This window comes from Gigantopelta aegis, chromosome 3, assembly GCF_016097555.1.
Source record: "Gigantopelta aegis isolate Gae_Host chromosome 3, Gae_host_genome, whole genome shotgun sequence".
Lineage (NCBI taxonomy): Eukaryota > Metazoa > Mollusca > Gastropoda > Neomphalida > Peltospiridae > Gigantopelta > Gigantopelta aegis.
Window position 1 is genome coordinate 79,082,909 of NC_054701.1, and position 25,098 is coordinate 79,108,006.

Sequence of the window (25,098 nt, forward strand, 5' to 3'; positions counted from 1 at the left end):
TTAACGATGGTGATGAAACAACAGTTTAATTATTTAGTTATAGTAGATGTACTAACAGGGTCAGGTAGCAGCGTCAAATTCTTAGCAAGCGTCAGTTAACGATGGTGATGATACAACGATTTCTCTCTTGGTAACCAAGCAACGAAATCCATGGCGACAAGAACAAACAGAACTTTGTGGGATCATTCTCATCATAATCATAGCAGCAAGCAATTGCTTGTCAAGACTGCGGGATATATGAGGATTCCTCGTAAGCTAGAAGTTCTGTGGCTGTAGGTTCCACAAATAACCACATTGGTGTAGGATAGGAGCACGTATATTGGTGTAGGGGTGGGGTTTTTGCATTCGGAGCGAGAAAGAGTAAAACTGACATACAGACAGATACAGCGGCGTAGTGTGGGTTGCCAGCGCCCGGGGCAAGGCAAGTATTGCGCTCCCTAACCGTTAGCACTCCCCGAGCCCTTTCCAACAGTCCAAAATTTTACGCCCAGGGCAACCGCCCCGGTGGCCCGGCCCACACTACGCCACTGGACAGACAGACATACAAACAAATAGAAACAGATATATATATATATATATATATATATATATATATATATATATATATATATATATATATATATATGAGAGAGAGAGAGAGAGAGAGAGAGAGAGAGAGAGAGAGAGAGAGAGAGAGAGAGAGAGAGAGAGAGAGAGAGAGAGAGAGATTTTCCCATCCCTCTAAACATTAGAGAGAAAAAAAAAAAAAGTTTGTTTTATTTAACGACGCCACTAGAGCACATTGATTTTTTATCTTATCATCGGCTATTGGACGTCAAACATATGGTCATTTTGACACTGTTTTTAGAGGAAACCCGCTGTCGCCACATAGGCTACTCTTTTTACGACAGGCAGCAAGGGATCTTTTATTTGCGCTTCCCACAGGCAGGATAGCACAAACCACGGCCTTTGTTGAACCAGTTATGGATCACTGGTCGGTGCAAGTGGTTTACACCTACCCATTGAGCCTTGCGGAGCACTCACTCAGGGTTTGGAGTCGGTATCTGGATTAAAAATCCCATGCCTCGACTGGGATCCGAACCCAGTACCTACCAGCCTGTAGACCGATGGCCTGCCACGATGCCACCGAGGCCGGTTTAGAGATAAAGTGCCCGTTATAGTTGAAAGGTATCATATGTCACTTTGTCATGATTTTCAATATTAGCATTTCAACACGGCAGAAAAACTAATTTAAATTATTACAATATACTATTACAATTGCAAACGCCAAAGAAATTGTTTTTTAATAATAATAATAAAAAAAATTAAAAGAAGAAGATAGCTTCTTAATATATAGCACGTAACAAATTACATACCATTGAAATACGCGTGTATTAAAATATAAATTAACCAAAATATCCAGCTGTAGTTACATTATTCAAATTTGAAAATACCGTACGTTGTATACAGAATGGCGGTCATTTCAACAGAAGCGAGGCGTTTAGGTTTAGTTTGAATCATTTCCTCTTCTGGCTTCCATTGTTGGCATTGTTAAAGGTAGCCCGACAGCTGGCCCCACTTACCTCTCTCTCACGTTGTGGTGCAGCCCACCTTCTTTCAATCGTTTCACATTCCTGGTGACCACAAAACAGGAAGTTATGAATCCGTTTTCCAACAGAGTCATAACACAGTAACTCGGTCAATTTCGAATTATAGTTGTTCATTAGGTAGAGGAGAGGGTAAACTATGTCAATATAGCGGTACATATGAATATATATATATATATATATATATGTATATGTATATATACATATATATATAGAAAGAAATGTTTTATTTAACGACGCACTCAACACATTTCATTTACGGTTATATGGCGTCAGACATATGGTTAAGGACAACACAGATTTTAAGAGGAAACCCGCTGTCGCCACTACATGAGCTACTCTTTCCGATTAGCAGCAAGGGATCTTTTATTTGCGCTTCCCACAGGCAGAATAGCACAAACCATGGCCTTTGTTGTACCAGTTATGGATCACTGATCGGTGCAAGTGGTTTACACCTGCCCATTGAGCCTTGCGGAGCACTCACTCAGGGTTTGGAGTCGGTATCTGGATTAAAAACCCCATGCCTCGACTGGAATCCGAACCCAGTACCTACCAGCCTGTAGACCGATAGCCTAACCATGACGCCACCGAGGCCGGTACAGTTACGAAAGAAAACAAAAGAACAAAAAGTAGTAATCTTGTGTTTAATAATCTTGCAATAGATCTCCAACACATAGTAAAGCATTAAAACACAGTACATGTATCTTATTTGTAAAGCATACATGTATGTGTTGTTTCTTTTATATATGTATCTATGTATGTATGTTCGTTGTCTTCATCATTTAGTATACCTTGCCTTACTAAACATTACCTTTTATATGCCAATCGTGGAACATTTGGATGGAACGGTAAATTATCAGAGGAAGATGGGGCGGGGAGGGGGGCAGCCGAGTATACCTCAGGATGACATCTTATCAATTCCAAATCAGTGTCCTGATCCAGAACATTTGAAGGGGGACACATATAATTGTTTTTGTAGCCAGGTCTACGACTGTTGAAGTACCCACAAGATTACATTTTTTGGTAACAAACGTTATTACTAGTTTAATGTATAACCTCGTGTCTCCTTGCATATTACAAAGTTCTCGATTGCTAACCACGTGCGATGTTGGCATTGTTTTAGTAATCTATCACACCCTTTGAACATCCTACTTTTATATATTAAAGGTGTTTGCATGTTTCTGTCTAAATCTTAGGTTCTTATTTGAAATAGTAACTTTTCATATTTAGTCATTTCAGAACACGTAAAGTGTTATGTTTGCGATCAGTTTAAGTTTTCTGAATTGTCACACATCCTGAAAATTCAGTAGATTATATTTTTAAAGGGTACTTACAAAAATCTGGTATTAGCACACCTTTGGCGTGCACTAACTTGTCACATCTAGACACTGTTTTGAGCGTCAGTAGATATTAGGATAACCCAAAACATATTAGATGTACAGAAATGATTGTTATAAGCAAGAAACATTACGTTTCAACAAGAAGTACCTTTTTTTTTTCTTTTTCTTTTTTTTCTTCTTTTTTTTTTAAAGAGGAACATGTACCTTTAATGCTTTTGTCTTCTTTTATTTGATAAATAAAACTTCTTAAAACTAATACATCTTTTTTTTCTCTCTCTCTCTTGCAGCGTGTGGTGAACCATACGACGAGCACGATGACGACACAGGCTCTTCCCACATACCTCGTCACCACAGTCATAGTACGTGATTTACTTAAAGGGACGGTCTCAAAGTTTCCTAGTGACCTAAATATTTAGCAATTTTTTTTTGTGTGAAATGTAAAGATTATACCTTGAATTACATGTCAGCAGATAATTACATCCAAATAATTTAATTTACCACTATTTTATAAATGTAAATTAGTTGCAAAATCCAATAATAAGGTGTCCGATAAGTTAATGTGTAACATCACACTTTGAATTTGAATAATATTTCCATAATGACAAAGAACTTTCTGTTATTTTAATAGATGCGTACTTGTACTTTATATTTTTTTTTGCTAACGATCCCTTGTTACGTCGCCTGGTAATGCATTACTATTTTGGTATGCTCGAATTTATTAAGCAATTATTCCTTGTGAGATCAGTTAATTTGTAGCTATTTATTACAAATGCATGCAAAAAACAACGAAATATAGAACATGAAACTTTAAGAATGCACCATTAATATAGAAAATATATTTTATGTTTTCTATATTATATATAATAATCGACATGCCATATTACTTAGAGAAAATCAAGTCATCTCTAAACCGCTTTTTGGCTTTTTTTTTTCTTTTAATTTTAATGTTCGTTGCCTTCTACGTTGTTTTAAATTTCAATGATTTAATCAATTGTTCAGTATAGCTTGTGGATATTTAACTTCAAAGGATCTAAATCAGATTATTGGATTCATGGTGGTCCTTCTTTATGCTATCTGTTTAGACTGTCTGGGGCCGTCCAATAATTACATTTGGGATGGGGTGTATGTCAGGAGTTACGTAACGTTTCAAAACAATTATTATTTAATAAAATGCATCCAGTCATTACTATTTTGTTCTATGACATATTTTAAAGTATATTATTTAATACTAAACCAAACTAAACCAAAATACAAACAAACTTTAATATTTACATGTCACATTGTGCCATGGGAGTGTAATTTTAGATGGTGGAGTATCCTTAGAGGTACTAAACGTTAAATGGGGGAGGGGCTAAAAACAATTAATTTTTTTGCGTTACGTTACTGTTGAACGACCTCAACGCTACTGGGTTTATTATTATTCCAATGTGAACTCTGAAATGAATATTGTATGGTCTCTTCTCTATTCTAAGGATTTACTGTAGACTGTGTTATTGGTTTCAAACTTTGTCTGATGTTTCTAGGCATCAGGCACTAATACATCCCCCCAAATATATTCTGGCTTTGATTTTTTTTAAATTTAATTGGGTTGCCCTTTTTTCTTAGCACGCTCTCCACACACACACACACACACACACACACACAAATACCGATAATAATAAATTAAAATTTAAAAAATAATAATAATAATAATGAAAATATTCCTGGATTCACCCCTGTAGTATACAGCAGATACATGAATATATAAAACAATGGAACTATTCCATATCTGTGTTCCAGGACGCGCCGTACGTCGTGATGAAAGAAGGCGGCGGCTACGACGGCTTCATGATCGACGTGCTCAGCGCCATCGCCGACAAGGTGGGCTTCCGCTACACGATCCGGCCGAGGAGTGACGGCGTGTACGGCAGACAGGACGTCGACGGGCAGTGGACCGGCATGGTCGGCGAGCTTATCAGACACGTGAGAATTATTGTGTCATGCTATGTTATATTACATGTGATATAATATTTGTTACCGGCCTCGTTGTTAAGCCATCGGACATAAGGCTGGTAGGTAATGGGTTCTCCCCTCGGTATGAGATTAATTAATAATTGTATGATATACCAGTAGGTATGCATATGACTGTACAAAAATATATAAAATGTCATTAAAAGTACAGAAGGTATAGGCTTACGGGTGTGTGTATGTATGACAGGCAAGCCCTCCAATAAAATAATCGGTGGGGCAGTTCCAAAACCCCAACACCCTACCCCACCCCACCACCCCCACCCCCACCGCACACGCACAGACACACACACACACATAATTTCGCTATCCATAGAACACAACAATAATACATAACAATAATATCTTTAATGTTTTCAAGGACGCTGATATCGCAGTAGCAAACATGGCGATCACCTCAAGTCGTGAGCGAGTGGTCGACTTCTCGAAGCCGGTGTTGATGGAGGGAGTCCGACTGTTGACGAGGAAGCCCGAGACCCCGGTGCCCGGACTCGGCCTGCTAGTGGAGCCGTTCGCCACCGAGCAGTGGTTCGCCATCCTGATCGCCTTCCTCCTCGTCAGCATCCTCTTCGTCGTCATCGGCAGGTTCAGCCCCTACGAGTGGACGCACGTCGTGCCCGGCAAGGACACGAGAGGCGCCAGACACAGCTTCGGCTTGAGGGACAGTTTTATGTTCACCTTCAGTACTCTGACGTGGCAAGGTAAAATACCGTTGATGGTCAGTTTTATGTTTACTTACAGGACAAGGTAAGAAACCAATTGATGGTCAGTTTTATGTTTACCTTCAGTACACTGACGTGGCAAGGTAAGAAACTGTTGATGGACAGTTTTATGTTCACCTTCAGTACATTGACGTGGCAAGGTAAGAAACCGTTGATGGACAATATTATGTTCACCTTCAGTACACTGACGTGTCAAGGTAAGAAACCGTTGATGGTCAGTTTTATGTTCGCCTTCAGTACACTGATGTGGCAAGGTAAGAAACCGTTGATGGTCATGTCACGGGGATTCTATAATGCCCGTAACTGGATGAAACACGATTATCCAAATATCTCTCCTAACTGTATATCTATTAGATCTCTCTGTAACGAGCAGTTATACCCGCTGTGGCTCGTCTAGGTATGATCAGAGATACGATCTTATATAAAGTATATATTATTATAGCACGTTTAGTTCACTAGAAAACACAACAAAACACAATACACTTTGGAATCTGTATTAACCTACGCTGACAAATGTACTGCCGCAGTAGTTAATTAATAACAACAATAATAACAACCCAGAACTGATCACTTAATTAGTTAATCTCTAGGTGTCTAGTTTACACAATATGCTAATCACTTCACCGTGACACAACACCCACACGTGTGATAATTGAGAAACGCTAACACACACACGTGCAATAATGGAGAAACGCTTCCAGGGGAACTTAATTAATAAAGGAATTACAACACTATTCCTAACTGGTTAATTTTTAATTAACCCTAACTACTCATTCAATAACCTTGTAATACAGAATTAATACTGGTACCTATCACAATAAAGACAATAACCTACAGTTTACCTAGGTCATCTAGGATGACTGGCTAAGCTTTATATATATATATATATATATATATATATATATATATATATATATATATATATATATATATATATATATATATCAGAACGGTGAGCCTACAGAATACTGCGTCAGATGACCAGCAGCACCGTCTAAATAATATTGGTATAATACAGTATTAAAATATTTAAAGTCACATCAATCACATCAAGGTTATACACAGAGCAGAAATATATATTTACCAAAGTCCCGTCTGAACTAATATAGATCGTTCAGTGGACGGACAGCGATCCCCTGGAGCCTTCCTAGTTCTCTCCGATATATCTAAAATCCTAGCTATTTATTCAAAACTCTCAGAGACAGCGAATATCACCTGGAGGTACAAGGTGGTACCTCACGTATCATGTGGTTTTCCACAACCACCATGCCGGCATATTTTTCTCTGATCGTCAGACTGACTGTCGCCATACCGCGAGCAATCCCCTGGCCATAAACAGCACTACCGGAGATATTACGTAACTACTAGCCACATGGCCTCCACACCTGCGCTGGGTGTGTATTAGACGATCGCCGCGCAAAGGTATTACGTAACAAGTTGCCCATCTGGGCTAAGTGCATTTGGAACTGCACACGGTCCTCTAAAACAATTAATATCGCCACAGGCGAAAAGAAATTAAGAGCATGTACCTTCACAGGTCAGTTTTATGTTCACCTTCAGTACACTGACGTGTCAAGGTCAGAAACCGCTAATGGTTAGTTTTATGTTCACTTTAAGAAACAAGGTAAGAAACCGTTGATGGTTAGTTCCTTTTTTACCGTCAGTAAAACCTGACTAAAAAACCTAATATTTATAAATAAATATGCTCATCTTTTTTTCTTTTTTTCTTTTTTGATTATAAGATATAAATAATTGCATATCTAAGTGTAAGGCGCTCAAATAAAATCTACCCAACCAATTTGCATAAAAAATTATTGGTACGGGTTACGCATTACATATTACGTACATGTTTAGGCATATAAATATTACGGCAACTGGAATTTGGACCTAATTAATACTGATGCCACACTGTCGTAATACTGATGCCACACTGTCGTAATACTGATGCCACACCGTCATGTGGTCTGCTTATATATATATATATATATATATATATATATATATATATATATATATCTTACAGGATACCGAGAACACCCTCGATCTTTATCCGGACGTATCCTGGCCGCCTTCTGGTTTATGTTCACCATCTTCTCCATCCTGGCGTACGCCTCCAACCTGACGGTCTTCCTCCTGGCCAGGGAGGAGGCCAAGCCCGTGATGCCCTTCAAGAACTACCATGACCTCGTGCAGGACGGCAACATAGACGTGGGCGTCGTCAGGGACGGCTACGCGTTTCAGCGGCTGCGCGGAGCGCAGTCGTACAAGCACCTGGCGGACTACATCGAGAGTCGGCAGACGTTTGTCGAGTCCGTCGACAACGGCGTCCGGCGCGTAAAATCGTCGGACAGGGACTTCGTCATGCTGATGGAGTCGTCCACGGCCGACTTCTACACGACGTACAACTGCGATCTGATGCTGTATGGAAACACGCTGTTCTCCACCGGGCTGGGATTTGCTTCTCCGAGAGGTGAGTGAAGTTTAAAGTTTATATAAGTTTGATGAGTCCATTAGAGCACACTCAGGCACGGCGGAAGCAAGTAGACATTGGGGAGAAGGGGTTGGGTGTTGACTGAGATCGAAGGCGCAAAAGAAAGTTTCTAGGGTGTTCGGGGGTATTCTTCCCCGTAAAATTTTAAAAACTAGATGTGTAGACCTAATAATGGTGTTATTTTGTACTCACATGTCTTTATCACAAAATCACAAAAAAAGTTATTGCCAATGGGAGGGGATACACATAAGGTACATGATCTTAAAGCAAAGGTTTGACAATAAATTGTTAATATATAAGAACGAAATCTGTCGCGCTGTCAAATGGTAATTATTAAGATGGGATTGTCTGACTTCAAAAGCTAAATAGCAGTATCTGGCCAGATATATTGCACTTTCATTTTCACTAAGACATTAAAAACAATCAAAAGTAGGTCGGGCCATTTGACACCCCCACACATCCACACCCCGCATTATTATTTTTAATGCATTAATATTTAATTTTTTAATGCACCTTTACTTTCATTTTCACTAAGACATTAAAAATAACCGAAAGTAGGTCTGGCCACTCTGAACGCCCTACATTATAATAGTTGGGTTTTTTTTAATGTATCTTTACATCAACAGGTTCGCCTATTCGAGACCACATCAGCAAGGCCGTGCTGGAGCTGAAGGAAGACGGGACGATCCACCAGCTGTACAACAAGTGGTGGGACAGGCGGCGCTGCGGCAAGTACGAGGAGGAACAGGCCAAGTTCGACAAGAAGAAGGATCTGCCGTTCAAGGCGTACGCCGTCAACCCCCGGGACATGGCCGTCGCGTTCCTCCTGCTCATGGTGGGCGTCATCGCCGCCGTCGTCTTCCTCGTCGTCGAGAACGTCGTCAGCAGGATGAGAACCACGGTGAGGGCCGCTGTAGTCAGGGACCCGATAGTCAAGCAACCCAAACTGTAGCTTCGCGCGCACATAGTGAGTGCCTAGAACTACATGTAGGCTTGGTAGAGAGAGAGATAAATTAGGCTTAGGTTGTAGAATTAGATGAATATGGCATAATGCTATAACTATAAGGCTATGACTATAATTAAGGCTTTTTAACTGACAATGATGAATGTAAGAATAAAATAAGGCTTTTTAACCCACTATGATGGGCGCAAGAATACAAAGTGGTTTTCACTCGCCATGATGAACACGTGACAATCAGAAGCTTAGCCAAATATTCAGTTTTAAGTCTCCATCCATTAGTGATAAATTTCTAATAAGCCAGTGTTTAAAAATATATATATACATGTATATATAATTGAAAAATATAGTAGTAATTAGAGTGGGTTTATTTACGGGTGTTTTTATTTTTCAGAAATTTGCACCAGGTTCCGTGCAGGCTCGCACACACACCGAGGATCGAATTACCGGGGACAGGATAGAACGGTTCTCTGCTGACGGTGACACGAAACCGGAATCCGGAGATGGTGCCAGAGGTCAACCTTGAAACTATGACGTCTTCGGTGTTCTTCCGCTCACAATATTTGAATTAGCTCGAGGAGTTAGTTACTTCCTGATGTACACAATGTTAATGTAATAAGAACACACATAAAAAAGGAACTCTTTTTTTTTAAGTGTAACGACTTTCAGTCTACGGTTTTGTTTATAGGCCTACTGTTTTTATATTTCGTCATACTAAAGACGTAGCCTACATGCAACAGTCTCTTGGAATAACAAAAGGCACGCATGTACGCATACATGCAGACATACACACAAAAACACACCCATACAAAAAAAATAATGAAATATAACTGAAAAAAACCCCCAACCAAACATAAAAATACAAACAAACAAAAACAACATACATATTGTTTGTACATTGTAAACGCGCCTATTATTTGCAACACGGTAAACTTAAACACCATTTTGAAAATATCAATAGCCATTGGTCTGTTTGAAATTTAACAATATATATATATATATATATATATATATATATATATATATATATATATATAGGCTTAGAAAATTCAGTGGATTAATAAATCTTTGTTTCCAACCTTAAACAGAAATATGTTTTAGACTAGCTAATCAAAATGGCTCCGTCTTCATATATATATATATATATATATATATATATATATATATATATATATATATATATATATATGTATATACACACACATATATACATACATACATACATATATACATATATATATATCCGACAGACATGTTGAAGTCGGTTACTAATGTGTTTTACATTACGCTATCTATTTGTGTTAATGAATAAAACTTCAAAATCTGTCGTGATGACACTGAGATAAATTTAGAACTGATCGTAGTTTTCCAATGGGTTAGAATGACACTATCAAACCAATCGGAATTATCCCAACTTTACCCATGCATTCAGCTGGAATTGGTCATGGTTTCTTAATTGGTTAGAATAGCACTAACAAACCAATTAGAACACCCCTTTGCCCTGTACATTTTAATAATTATTTTTGTACAGATACACCATTGTATGTCATATATTTGGGCTTATTTTGTATATTCCATGTGACATTACTTGAAATACATCTTCACAAGCCAGTAGGCCTATAGTATAATAGTTCTTTGGCTTGCGAAGATGCTTGACATAATACAAGTGCGACATCACCTTATAATAATGGACATTTAATAGTATTTGTGTGTACATGTACAAAAGTACAAGGCATCATTAAAGAAGCGGCGTTGAACAAAGTGCTGTGATGACTGTAAATAGGACATCAATATTCAGTGTGCATACAATCACAAGTGAAATAACACATAGTCTCAAAATATTGCATGTATGCTTCTTTTGTACTTTTAGTTTTCTTGAAATTGCAAATAGGATATACATTTTGCCATTGCATCGTTGATGCATTATCGGTGTCTTTAAAATTGTATTTTTAATTTTAAAAGACTTTTTATGGGCTGATGGGTGGGTGTAAATTGTAAATATTCAAGTTGTAAATGCATTTGCTATACCATTTCAAAGCAAAACAGTATGTGCAAATTGTGTTTTATTGTAAATGTAATTCCAAAATATAACATTTCCCACTTGATACGAATTTATGAACAAATGTATATTCAGATGGATGTATTTGCAATAGTTTCAGATTATAATATTTAGCCTGATTATTCATTTGTGGAAAAGTGGTCTTGCAGTTCTTGGAAATATTTGAACTCTTGACATGACAAAGTTTGTATTACATCGTCTTTGTACATTTTGAAGTGGATTTTGTTGGTGGTTTTTAAATTTTAAAAAAAAAGAAGTTTTTATTTTTACTTTTTACGTTTTTGTTTTGGCTTTGATAAAGACCTAATATAACCGTGTTATATGATTGTCTCCGTTAATTGGTCCTGTATTGGTGCTATGTATAGTTGTAACAATTATCATCGTCATCGTCATCTTTTGTTTTAGATGACATTGTCGTCATTGTCATGTTAGTGGCTATAAAACACCCTGAACGTTCAACACCATTTTAGTTCAGATCATACTTGTAGTATTTGTGTGTTGCCATTTTATTAGTTTGTCGTTAGTACAGGTCATACTTAAAATAATTTCATATTTTGACCTTCTTTTTTCCTCCTTTTCTTCTTTTACTTTCTTCCTTTCTTTCATTACGCTCGGGTTTCGATTGGTTGAAATTTAAACCTCTTTATTCTCCTGTTACTGCTACTCTACCCCAACACTATTCTTTTTGTTGTTTTTTTAATTAAGTCTGTATGCTTCATACAATTAAACTGTATGACGGACAAGAAATTCCGAAAATATGTTTAAAGATAAACAGTTATTTTCATGTGGCATTTTGGATTTTATTTTATTTTTCTATTACTTGAGACATTTCTTTAGAACAAACTAATATTGTATAATTTTTCTATGATGAAACATATGCGCATTTGTTTATTGTACATCGTATAGTTTTACTGCATTTTGGTTGTAAATAAAATCATGCGAGTTTGTAACTATATTTCTATTTTGGTGTCACGCGCATTCACAACTGTCATATTAAAATCAGTATCTAGTCCTGTTTCTTCTATTTAATGTCAACATGAACAAGAGCAATATTTGGATTAACGAAAAAAACAACTCTGTATTTTGGTTGAAATGTCACTTTGTTTCATGTTTGTAACGCATCCATTTTACAGGCGCGTTAGCACAGGTTCGAAAGCCCCTTCCCTGCTCCCCATTGAATATTTAAAATGTATTTTCAACGATCACCCCCACCTCCCTCTCCAGAATTTCTTGCACGTGCCTGATTTCTTGGAGTACATGAAGCAAAGCATCAATAAACCATGATGCAATTATGAATGGTTTTATTATCTATTAATTATTAAGTGTAAAGTAACTGTTATCTTACCTTCATCTCGTCTCTAAATAACTGTAAGAAAACTTAATTCACATGATGATCTCAGTGCAGTCAATGGCGCCAGGTTTGTAGTCTCTAGGGGACAAGTGTTGTTCTGTAGGTGTACAAGTGTGAACGGAATATTGTGCACAACAAAGGCCTACAACACGAATTCGACCCCAATTCTTTACTGGTATCACTTGGGTAGGCACTAAACGTAAAACCTTACCAGTGATGCGGTAGGCACTAATCCCATTGTGATGCAGGGGTTACGGAACACGGAAGACCGCCGGGACCAGGCCCCCACCCCGCCCCCAGTTTTTCCTGTTATTGTGTTCAGAAGGTTGGAATTGCTATATAAGGACACTTGAAATTCGAAAAATATTTCGGGGGAGCATGTCCCTAACATTGTACACTACGGCTATTTAGTATCTAACATATGGTTAACCCAGAGAGAGAGAGAGAGAGAGAGAGAGAGAGAGAGAGAGAGAGAGAGAGAGAGAGAGAGAGAGAGAGAGAGAGAGAGAGAGAGAGGGGGGGGGGGAGAGAGAGGAGAGAGAGAGAGAGAGAGAGAGAGAGAGAGAGAGGGAGGGAGGGAGACGTACCCTCTTCCGCCATGTACGGTACGCTATTTCGATCCCCCGCCCACCTCCCCCAAGTTAAAATGCAACTCAATAAATATTTAGCCCCTTTGAATACGACTACGGTAAACGCAGGACATTGACATTTGGTACTGTGTTCATGTGCTATTATTATGTCAGGTCACGACAACATTAGGTGGGTTTTCTGACAGAATACTGTTTAGACTATAATTTCTATACATTCCACACACTACTGTGTCGTTTACAATTACATGTAGTAGAATGTGGGTATAGTTATTATATGGATTAGATTAGTGCATATACACGTTAACTTTCCCCGTAGTTACAATATTTCATAAAGTAAAAACGTTTTTCAATTTCCGAATAATCTTTGTGTGTGCGTATATATCTTCTGTGAAATTTAGTTAGATTAGCCTACCGATTTAAAAATGCATATTGTAACTGACATTAGGTCTACATTTCTTTGTTATATGTGTGGCATATATTCGGCAAATTATACAATCATTTAATAAACGAATGCACTTAGAGAATAAAAGGGTTTTTAAAAGATCTGAATTGATTTTTATTTTTTTTTAAACATTTTAAATGCTGTAGATAGCTACCCTTTAACGTGTGTACCTCTTTTGTTTTGGCAGCTAGACTGGTTCTTGTGTCTATTTAACCGAAATAACGTTTTCTTTCCACTAACATGTAATCTAAAACCTGAACCCGTCTTGTGATTGTGTACCTAGTGTAACTTAACATTAAAATATCTTCTTCTTTTTTGGTCAATAATGCTGCTTGTATTTTTATCTATAATAAAGGCAATTTAAGACAATTTGTTGTGTCATTCATTTATTCATTTTCCTGATCCTTTATACACAAATTTACTAATTTGTTTGTGGAATATTTACATAGCTTACACACACACAAGAAACAACAAGGAAAGAAATGTTTTATTTAACGACGCACTCAACACATTTTATTTACGGTTATATGGCATCAGATATATGGTTAAGGACCACACAGATATTGAGAGAGGAAACCCGCTGTCGCCACTTCATGGGCTACTCTTTTCGATTAGCAGCAAGGGATCTTTTTTATATACACCATCCCGCAGACATGATAGTACATATCACGGCCTTTGTTACACCAGTTGTGGAGCACCGACTGGAATGAGAAATAGCCCAATGGGTAAGAAACGAAAAATCGAGGGTAAAAATACAAGGACAGATATATTCAACTGGTCGGCATGGACTTGAAAGGAGCGGGGGGGGGGGGGGGGGGGGTGAAGTGGGCGGTATCCTTTGAAAATGAGAAATATTGTGGACTTCAAGATTGAGAATAGATATATACACTGGAACCCGATGCTAGGCTGCCAATGGTCTTGCCATTATAATACCAAAGGATGTTTACAATATTTGCTACACAAACTACAACCCTTGATGTCTTTTTCTTCTTTCAAATTGTCCAAATATATAACGATACTGTTGACCAATATAATCTAAAATTGAACGCCTGTGTGGGGGTTTTCAAAGTACAAATAAAGTTTGTTTTATTTAACGACACCACTAGAGCACATTGATATATTAATCATCGGCTATTGGATGTCAAGCATTTGGTAATTCTGACTCGTAGTCAAAAGAGGAAACCCGTGACATTTTTTTAATGCAGCAAGGGATCTTTTATATGCACTTCCCCGCAGACAGGAAAGCACATACCAAGGCATTTGACCAGTTGTGGTGCACTGGTTGGAACGAGAAAAAATTAAATCAGTTGAACGGATCTGCTGAGGTGGTTCGATCCTGCGACGCAAGTACCTCAGCGAGCGATCAACCGACTGAGCTAAATCCCGCCCCTTCAAAGTACAAAGAGTTATACAAATCGTATGGTAATATTACGTCTATAAAAGTCAGTCAGTGTTTCACAGCCTTCACAAATAGACATAATGAAATATATTAAGATATGATGAAATATATTAAGACAAAAACGTTTAGCAGTTTCAGTGGATCCGTTCAACTGATGGGGGGGGGGGGGGGGGGGGGGGGGGGGGGTTCTCGTTCAAATCAGTGCACCACAACTGGTCAAAGGCCGTGGTATGTGCTTTCCTGTCTGTGGGAAAGTACATATAAAAGATCCCATGCTGCATTAAAAAAATGTAGCGGGTTTCCTCTATTGACGAGTCTGAATTAACAAATGTCTGACATCCAATAGCCGATGATTAATATATCAATATACTCTAGTGGTGTCGTTAAACAAAACAAACTTTTTTTTAGCCGTTTAGTACCACAGTATTGTACTTCATATTTAACCTCCCAACCCAAGCTACATTCAATGACGGGACAGGTATACATTTCATTTAGTATTGAGAATCTCCCGATACTTAAAACTGACAAATGATGCATCAAATAAATTCAGTGTCTGGTTTCATTTTGAAAGTCACAAATTTTATTTTATTTTAACACATTTACCAAGTTGCTAAACGGTTTTTTTCTGGTATAAATGAAGTTGTGGAAAAAGTTATATACTAGTAACACATGTGATAGCAGATATAATTTTAATGACGACAACAGTTTTATACACAAAATAACAAATGACATATATAGACAATTGTCATGGTGTGCTTTTAATTACTACAAATGGCACTTGTCAGATTGGGACACATTTTGGGACAGTGGTCAATTATATGAGGCAACACAATACACGTTAACCGTAATACATAACTGTATTAAGTAAACGAAATGTACAGTTTCACACTAAATATTCAGGTTGTTCTTGATTACTAAACTTGATTACTACAATAAGTATAATTAGTAGTTTCCTAGTTTAAATAAAAATTGAAAAAAAAAAGAAAGATTAAATATATCCTATTACTAATGGGAGACATCAGAATGTGGGGATGCATCGATTTGTCCATCATTGTTTCTTTCTCTCACACACGCACACGAACAAGCTGTCACATAGGCCAGAACTGACTATGCTATATATATATAAACACACACACACTTAACAAAACAAAATAACTGAACAATATAAATAATGTCTACACTTCATATTGTGACATTTTATCAAACAACTGATTCACAGACAAATATATAACAACAAAATATAGGAAAGACCTTAAAGATAACAAAAGATATGTTACAGTGTATAAAACAAAACACAAATATTAAAATTACTATTATTGCTGATGTTATATGGCTATATGCACACACAATTAGACATGTGCACGTTTGTATGTATTCGACTACGTATAAATGTTCGGTATACAAATAACACACACAGACACACACAAACACATACACGGACACATGTACACGCACACACACACACACACACAGAGAGAGAGAGAGAGAGAGAGAGAGAGAGAGAGAGAGAGAGAGAGAGAGAGAGAGAGAGAGAGAGAGAGAGAGAGAGAGAGAGAGAAGAAAAGACCTTGTAAATCTTGACAAAATAAAGAAAGTGAAATAAGATATCTAAGAGAGAGAGGGAGGGAGAGGGCATTGAGAGAGAGACAGAGCTTGCGAATAATTTGTATCATATCAATCCAACATTAGACGACAAAAAAACTGTCTAGCGAACAACCGCTCGCTGTCCTGAACATGCATCAGAGCTGCGTTCAACCAGACCGAGCGGAAAAACGTCCGCTAGACTGGTTTATGCGCTTCTAGGTAGGGAACCAATCAAACAGGTCGCGAACGTTAGCGAAACGTTTGCTGGCTGAACTTGGGGTGGCTACATTACTATATCGATGTGCCATTTATTTCTGATAAAGAAGTAAAAATGGGACTTGTATTATCGTCCGTTGCCCTGTTTCGGTTAGGGACCTGTTCCGGTGGATGCACATTTGACATTGCTGATTTCGGGAAAGTAAACAAATGTCAGTTACATTGATAGAAATATTCGTAAAATTTAGGTTAAAATGAACTAACTTATCCCACTCCTTAACATGGCACATTTCAATGATTTTCAAAGACTGTAATTTGAGAAAAAAAAACACCTTATTTTTAAACTTATTTTTGTTTGCTATCAGCTGTACTGCTCTAGTTATTAAAGTCACATGATTGTCACGGTGTCTGCTGACAAAACTCTCTTCAAAGACACTAGACAAAAACATATATATGATTATTATACGTTTTAACATAAAAATCTTTCTATATATTTGTTAAAATTCTGAATGCATCTTATATTTTTTCACCAAACAATTTTACCATTATAACCCTTCATTTTCTAAAATTATAGCGCAGTTGCAAGACGTCAGAATTGTTATATATTCGTTTTCCAAATATTTTGTCTATTAACACTGGTTCTTGAGAACTCCATTTTGTTGTAATTTGCATTAAAATATTGAAAATAATTTTTTTATAAACTATTACAAGTGCATGCTTTGTTGAACAGTATACATATTTTGATAAAAAAAATTATTTGTTTTGTTTTCGACAGTTCTGGCTGTAAGCCGTACCACAAAACATTTCACTCACTTAAGCCCCAGTCATAGTGTCACGTTTTGGGTACGCCGTTGTGCCCCGTTCTGATCCCCACGTTCTGGGGAAAAAAATGAAAATTTAGTGCGGGTGCCACGTTGTCGCTACGTGCTAGCCACGCTGTAGCCTCGTTGTAGTCCCGCTGTGGCACGACTGACAGGTGACACCGAAGATCGAAGTCGGGTTATGCCTCGCTGCCGTCACGCTCTAGCCTCGCTGTCGCCACGTTGTGCCTCGTTATGTTATGCTGCCGCCACGCTGCAGCCACGTTCATATAAAACACTGCCCGCATGATTTAACTGCCGAGCGATATATATCTACATTTTACATTCTACAACTTAACAGAAGCATGGCTAGAAGGAAACCGACTGCCGCCAAAGGGTCCAGGAACAGGGAGGATGTGGATCCCCCTCTATCCCAGACACCCCAGGGAGATGAGCCAGAAGAAGAGGAAGAAGAGGGTAGTGTATCCCCCGCCAGAGGTAGAGGCCGTGGAAGGGCCCGTGGAGCCGTGAGAGGGACAGCCAGGACCCCTAGTGAAGAAGACCAGACTAGGGAACGTCCACCCCCCTCCCCGAAGTACCTGCCATGAGGGAAAGGTCTTCCCCCACAGTACTGTCTGAGGCACAGGAGGACCTGGTGGAGTGGATACAGGCAAACGAATGCCTGTACAACAAGGGTAAGTATTTTACTTAGTTTTTATTAAATTGTAAATTATTTAAATTATTATTAATATTTGTATTGGCAGTGTAGAGTACAGTACAGCACATCATAATGTAGCATTATAACTTTCCTTTCCATACGTTTTTTCAGTTTTCAACATTTTCATATTTATGTAGAACGTTTTGACAAAATGTAATTAATTTGGGGAATAATCAACTTCTTTTTCATGTTTTATATTATATTGTAAGTATAATTTCTTCTCTTTTCTCGGGTGGGCATTAAAATTTTATAAATATATTTTAAAAATATTTTACTGTTTTATATCATTGCAGGTCACCCCAAGTACAAGGACAGTGGGCACAAGTTTCAGCTGTGGTCGGCCAAGGCTACCGAGTTGGGCATCACACCGAAGGCCCATATGACCTGGTGGCAGAACCAGCGCTCCAAATATGGCCGCCTGACCCGTTCCTTGGGGGCCAGTGGGTCTGGGCGCAAGGAAGACAGCGAAGAAGACAAGTGGTGTCGCCACAGCTTCCAATTCCTGGGGCGATTCATCAGCCGGACACACTCCAGAAGTGGTGTTGATGTAAGTTAACAAATGTTTGCCAATTTTAATTATCACTTTTACACAGTACAGTGTACAATTTCTATATAACATTACAGTACCATATCAGTGTAAATGAGGAGAGGTAGAACAATTAATAAGTCTAAATATATGTTGCTTGTGTGATATGTTTCAGCTTGATGCTCTCATGAGACAGAAATACCCTGATGTAGCGCCACCAGAAACCGATACACAGACCGAAACACAGACAGAGGGTGACGACGAGGACGACAAGGTACAGGGTGCTGCTGGTGAGGCCGACACTTCCACCACCGCCTCAGCAGCCTCCACCAACACCAGCACCGGCGTCCCAAGGAAGAAGAGAAAAAGAGTCCAAGTCAGAGGAGTCCCCGTACGTGCAGGAACTGCACGAGGCAATAAAGCGGTCTGCAGAGCTCCAGGCACAGGTGGCTACGCTGATGGCCGGTGGTTCAGACAGCTGTAGCAGGGAGAGACACCAGTGGGGCGCGTGGATGTCGTCTTCTATGCAGCAGATTCCAGACAGTCTCTGGCCAAGGTGGTTTCAAATTAACTTTATTTATTCTTGTCTTTCTTTTCTTTTCTTTCCTCTTACCTATCTTTCCTCTAACTTTTCTACACCTTCTTTGCATTTTGCTTTATTGTACACAGTACAATGTACAGGACTAAAATACAGTACAACAACATCAGGTCCTACAACAGCAGGTTCCACAACAGCAGTTCCTACAACAGCAGGTCCCACAACAGCAGGTTCCACAACAGCAGTCCTACAACAGCAGGTCCTACAACAGCAGGTCCCACAACAGCAGGTCCTACAACAGCAGGTCCCACAGCAGCAGTTCCTACAACAGCAGGTCCTACAACAGCAGGTACCACAACAGCAGATCCTACAACAGCAGGTCCTACAACAGCAGGTCCCACAACAGCAGGTCCCACAACAGCAGGTCCTACAACAGCAGTCCTACAACAGCAGGTCCCACAGCAGCAGTTCCTACAACAGCAGGTTCCCACAGCAGCAGTTCCTACAACAGCAGGTCCTACAACAGCAGGTCCTACAACAGCAGGTCCCACAGCAGCAGTTCCTACAACAGCAGGTCCCACAGCAGCAGGTCCTACAACAGCAGGTCCTACAACAGCAGGTCCCACAACAGCAGGTCCCACAACAGCAGGTCCTACAACAGCAGGTCACAACAGCAGGTCCTACAACAGCAGGTCCCACAACAGCAGATCCTACAACATCAGGTCCTACAACAGCAGGTCCCACAACAGCAGGTCCTACAACAGCAGGTCCTACAACAGCAGGTCATACAACATCAGGTCCTACAACAGCAGATCATACAACATCAGGTCCTACAACAGCAGGTCCCACAACAGCAGTTCCTACAACAGCAGGTCCCACAGCAGCAGGTCCTACAACAGCAGGTCCCACAACAGCAGGTCCTACAACAGCAGGTCTACAACAGCAGGTCCTACACAGCAGCAGTTCCTACAACAGCAGGTCCTACAACAGCAGTTCCTACAACAGCAGGTCCTACAACAGCAGGTCCTACAACAGCAGGTCCCACAACAGCAGTTCCTACAACAGCAGGTCCTACAACAGCAGTTCCTACAACAGCAGGTCCTACAACAGCAGGTCCTACAACAGCAGGTCCTACAACAGCAGGTCCCACAACAGCAGATCATACATCAGGTCCTACAACAGCACACACAGCAACAGCAGTCCTACAACAGCAGGTCCCACAGCAGCAGGTTCCACAACAGCAGGTCCTACAACAGCAGGTCCTACAACACAACAGCAGCAGTCCTACAACACAACAGCAGCAGTTCCTACACACAGCAGGTTCCTACAACAGCAGGTCCCACAGCAGCAGTTCCTACAACAGCAGGTCCTACAACAGCAGGTCCTACAACAGCAGGTCCTACAACAGCAGGTCCTACAACAGCAGGTCCTACAACAGCAGGTCCTACAACAGCAGGTCCCACAGCAGCAGTTCCTACAACAGCAGGTCCCACAGCAGCAGGTCCTACAACAGCAGGTCCTACAGCAGCAGGTCCACAACAGCAGTTCCTACAACAGCAGGTCCTACAACAGCAGGTCCCACAACAGCAGTTCCTACAACAGCAGGTCCCACAACAGCAGGTCCTACAACAGCAGGTCCTACAACAGCAGGTCCCACAACAGCAGGTCCTACAACAGCAGGTCCTACAACAGCAGGTCCCACAACAGCAGGTCCTACAACAGCAGATCCTACAACAGCAGGTCCTACAACAGCAGGTCCCACACAGCAGTTCCTACAACATCAGGTCCTACAACAGCAGTTCCTACAACAGCAGGTCCACACACAGCAGTACAACCTACAACAGCAGGTCCTACAACAGCAGGTCCTACAACAGCAGTTCCTACAACAGCAGGTCCTACAACAGCAGGTCCACACAGCAGTCCCACAACAGCAGGTCCTACAACACAGCAGTCCCACAACAGCAGGTCCTACACAGCAGGTCAGCAGCAGTTCCTACAACAGCAGGTCCTACAACACAACAGCAGGTCCTACAACAGCAGGTCCCACAACAGCAGTTCCTACAACAGCAGGTCCTACAGCAGGTCCTACAACAGCAGGTCCTACAACAGCAGATCCTACAACAGCAGGTCCTACAACAGCAGGTCCTACAACAGCAGGTCCTACAACAGCAGGTTCCTACAACAGCAGGTCCTACAACAGCAGGTCCTACAACAGCAGGTCCTACAACAGCAGGTCCTACAACAGCAGGTCCTACAACAGCAGGTCCTACAACAGCAGGTCCTACAACAGCAGGTACCACAGCAGCAGTTCCTACAACAGCAGGTCCCACAACAGCAGGTCCTACAACAGCAGGTCTACAACAGCAGGTCCTACAACAGCAGGTCCCACAACAGCAGATCATACAACATCAGGTCCTACAACAGCAGGTTCCACAACAGCAGGTCCTACAACAGCAGGTCCTACAACAGCAGGTCCCACAACAGCAGGTCCTACAACAGCAGGTCCCACAGCAGCAGGTCCTACAACAGCAGGTCCTACAACAGCAGGTCCCACAACAGCAGGTCCTACAACAGCAGTTCCTACAACAGCAGGTCCCACAACAGCAGGTCCTACAACAGCAGGTCCCACAACAGCAGTTCCTACAACAGCAGGTCCTACAACAGCAGGTCCCACAACAGCAGTTCCTACAACATCAGGTCCCACAACAGCAGGTCCTACAACAGCAGGTCCCACAGCAGCAGTTCCTACAACAGCAGGTCCCACAACAGCAGGTCCTACAACAGCAGGTCCTACAACAGCAGGTCCTACAACAGCAGGTCCTACAACAGCAGGTCCTACAACAGCAGATCCTACAACAGCAGGTCCTACAACAGCAGGTCCCACAACAGCAGGTCCCACAACAGCAGTTCCTACAACAGCAGGTCCTACAACAGCAGGTCCTACAACAGCAGGTCCTACAACAGCAGGTCCTACAACAGCAGGTCCTACAACAGCAGGTCCCACAACAGCAGGTCCTACAACAGCAGGTCCCACAACAGCAGTTCCTACAACAGCAGGTCCTACAACAGCAGGTCCTACAACAGCAGGTCCTACAACAGCAGGTCCTACAACAGCAGGTCCACAACAGCAGGTCCTACAACAGCAGGTCCTACAACAGCAGGTCCCACAGCAGCAGGTCCTACAACAGCAGGTCCTACAACAGCAGGTCCCACAACAGCAGGTCCTACAACAGCAGGTCCTACAACAGCAGGTCCCACAGCAGCAGGTCCTACAACAGCAGGTCCTACAACAGCAGGTCCCACAACAGCAGGTCCTACAACAGCAGGTCCTACAACAGCAGGTCCTACAACAGCAGGTCCTACAACAGCAGGTCCTACAACAGCAGGTCCTACAACAGCAGGTCCTACAACAGCAGGTCCCACAACAGCAGTTCCTACAACAGCAGGTACCACAACAGCAGATCATACATCAGGTCCTACAACAGCAGGTCCTACAACAGCAGGTCCTACAACAGCAGGTCCTACAACAGCAGGTCCTACAACAGCAGGTCCTACAACAGCAGGTCCTACAACAGCAGGTCCTACAACAACAGCACAGTCCTACAACAGCAGGTCCTACAACAGCAGGTCCACAACAGCAGGTCCCACAACAGCAGATCATACAACATCAGGTACCACAACAGCAGATCATACATCAGGTCCTACAACAGCAGGTCCCACAACAGCAGGTCCTACAACATCAGGTCCTACAACAGCAGATCATACAACAGCAGGTCCACAACAGCAGGTTCCTACAACAGCAGGTCCTACAACAGCAGGTCCCACAACAGCAGGTCCTACAACAGCAGGTCCTACACACACAGCAGGTCCTACAGCAGGTCCTACAACAGTCCTACAACAGCAGGTCCTACAACAGCAGGTACAACAGCAGGTCCTACAACAGCAGGTCCTACAACAGCAGGTCCTACAACAGCAGGTCCTACAACAGCAGGTCCCACAACAGCAGTTCCTACAACAGCAGGTCCTACAACAGCAGGTCCCACAACAGCAGGTCCTACAACAGCAGGTCCTACAACAGCAGGTCCCACAACAGCAGGTCCTACAACAGCAGGTCCTACACAGCAGTTCCTACAACAGCAGGTCCTACAACAGCAGGTCCTACAACAGCAGTTCCTACAACAGCAGGTCCCACAGCAGCAGTTCCTACAACATCAGTTCCTACAACAGCAGGTCCCACAGCAGCAGCTGGTGAGGAGAAGTAGTGCTTCAGGTAGAGGCGTTGCTCGTTAGCCGCCCTGGTGTTAACGATGCCGCCTGTCACTTGTTGCATGTCGTGCAAGTTGGCCCCCTGTCGCCAGGCACCCGGGATGACCTGGCTGTTGTTGTCAATCAGACCATTCTGCTCTTGTGGGTAGAGGATCCTCATGACGTTGTGCAGGCAAACGCAGGCTAGGACGATGGACTCGACAGTACTGGGATTGTGTCTCAGCGTGGTGAGTAGACAGCTGAAGCAGTTGGCCAGTATACCAAATGCATTCTCCACCACTCTCCTGGCTCGAGATAGTCGATAATTGAAGATTCTCTCTTCATGGTCCATGTGCCGCCTTGAAAAAGGTTTCATCAACCATGTTCTGAGAGCGAATGCTTCATCACCAATGATGTAGTATGGTGTGTCCGTGTCATCATGAGGTAGAGGATCTGGCTGTGGCCAGCCGATGCGGTCGGTAAAGATGTGTTCTCTTAGGTCACAGTCATTCCAGATCTGCGCATCTGAACAGGAGCCGGGGGAGCCGACGTTGACCCACATGAACTTGTAGTCAGCGTCGACCAGAGCCATAAGGACGATGGAGTGGTACCTCTTGTAGTTGAAGTACATGGATTCGCCCTTCTTTTTTTTTTTTATAGCCACGTGCTTCCCATCCAGTGCGCCGACAGCATGTGGAAACTGCCACCTGGTGTTGAATAATTCTGATGCACTTCGCCACGCGTCTGGGTCTGTGGGGATGTTGAGGACCTCTTTCGAGTACTCTGCTACGATGGCCTCGCAAACTTCTTTGACCATGTAAGAGATGGTATTGTGGGCTACTGTGAAAGAGTACATCAGCGAGTGGTAACTGTCCCCAGTGGCGAGGTGCCGCAGAGTGACTGTAACTTTTAGACCAGGCGGTAGTGCCTTCTGGAACCAGGTGTCCTTCTTCTTGATTCTTGGGCTCAGCCTGTCCACCAGGTCCTGGAAGAGGAGGGGGTCAACTCTAAAGAAGTTTTTTTAAGCTGGCCACATCCTCCCTCCTCAGCTCCTCCATTAGTTGGTGGTACTGGCTGAACTCTTCACGTCGCAGGAACCAGTCCCTGCAAAACATGGTGCGTGGGGTCCTCTCTCCTGTTCTTCGTCTTCTGTCCTCTTCCGTCTGGAGCAGCAGCCTGTTTTGCAGTATATCTTGGTCCAGGGCTAGGGCAGCATTTGCCAGTTGGAGATCCATGGTTCTGGACATGGGCTAAGCAAGAACTCAAATGAATTGAGGTTCTAGATGGAGAGGTATATATATATATATATATATATATATATATATATATATATATATATATATATATATATATATATAGACTCTGACAGATGGCATCCGAGACATCACAGCGTATCAGAGCGTATAATAGCGTACCACAACGTATCAGAAACGTACCACAACATAGTAGAAACGTAGCACAACGTAGTAAGGCGTTGTATTCACGGTCTGGCACGTTTTCGCTACGTTGTAGCAACGTTGTACTAC

The 25,098-nt window shown here is 41.5% G+C and overlaps 3 protein-coding genes across 3 annotated transcripts; 2 read left to right on the forward strand and 1 right to left on the reverse strand.

The window, feature by feature from the left end:
* Positions 1-2,995: 2,995 nt before the first annotated feature.
* On the forward strand, positions 2,996-7,986 carry LOC121368860 (glutamate receptor U1-like; the record flags this gene model as incomplete). The annotated part of the gene is made up of 4 exons (XM_041493610.1): positions 2,996-3,285; positions 4,706-4,888; positions 5,295-5,634; positions 7,679-7,986. Coding segments are annotated over exons 1-4 (876 nt in total), but the record flags the coding sequence as incomplete, so codon positions are not given.
* A 17-nt stretch (positions 7,987-8,003) lies between these two features.
* LOC121367281 (glutamate receptor ionotropic, kainate 2-like) lies at positions 8,004-10,046 on the forward strand. The gene is made up of 3 exons (XM_041491394.1): positions 8,004-8,125; positions 8,773-9,047; positions 9,499-10,046. Exons 1-3 carry the CDS (start codon positions 8,017-8,019, stop codon positions 9,628-9,630), a joined length of 516 nt encoding a protein of 171 aa, XP_041347328.1. The 5' UTR covers positions 8,004-8,016; the 3' UTR covers positions 9,631-10,046.
* A 13,567-nt stretch (positions 10,047-23,613) lies between these two features.
* Positions 23,614-24,807, reverse strand: LOC121368861 (protein ALP1-like). The gene is made up of 3 exons (XM_041493611.1): positions 24,604-24,807; positions 23,700-24,557; positions 23,614-23,622 (listed from the first exon to the last, which is right to left on the reverse strand). The coding sequence occupies exons 1-3, from the start codon at positions 24,805-24,807 to the stop codon at positions 23,614-23,616; spliced, it is 1,071 nt and encodes a 356-aa protein (XP_041349545.1).
* Between the last annotated feature and the right edge of the window lie 291 nt (positions 24,808-25,098).

Coding starts and splice junctions, on each gene's coding strand:
- LOC121367281 (XM_041491394.1), top strand. CDS start 8,017: ATGCTGATGGAGTCGTCCACGGCCGACTTCTACACGACGTACAACTGC. Junction 8,126..8,772: donor GGGATTTGCTTCTCCGAGAG/GTGAGTGAAGTT, acceptor TTACATCAACAG/GTTCGCCTATTCGAGACCAC. Junction 9,048..9,498: donor TCAGCAGGATGAGAACCACG/GTGAGGGCCGCT, acceptor TTTATTTTTCAG/AAATTTGCACCAGGTTCCGT.
- LOC121368861 (XM_041493611.1), bottom strand. CDS start 24,807: ATGGATCTCCAACTGGCAAATGCTGCCCTAGCCCTGGACCAAGATATA. Junction 24,558..24,603: donor AGCTGAGGAGGGAGGATGTG/GCCAGCTTAAAA, acceptor CTCCTCTTCCAG/GACCTGGTGGACAGGCTGAG.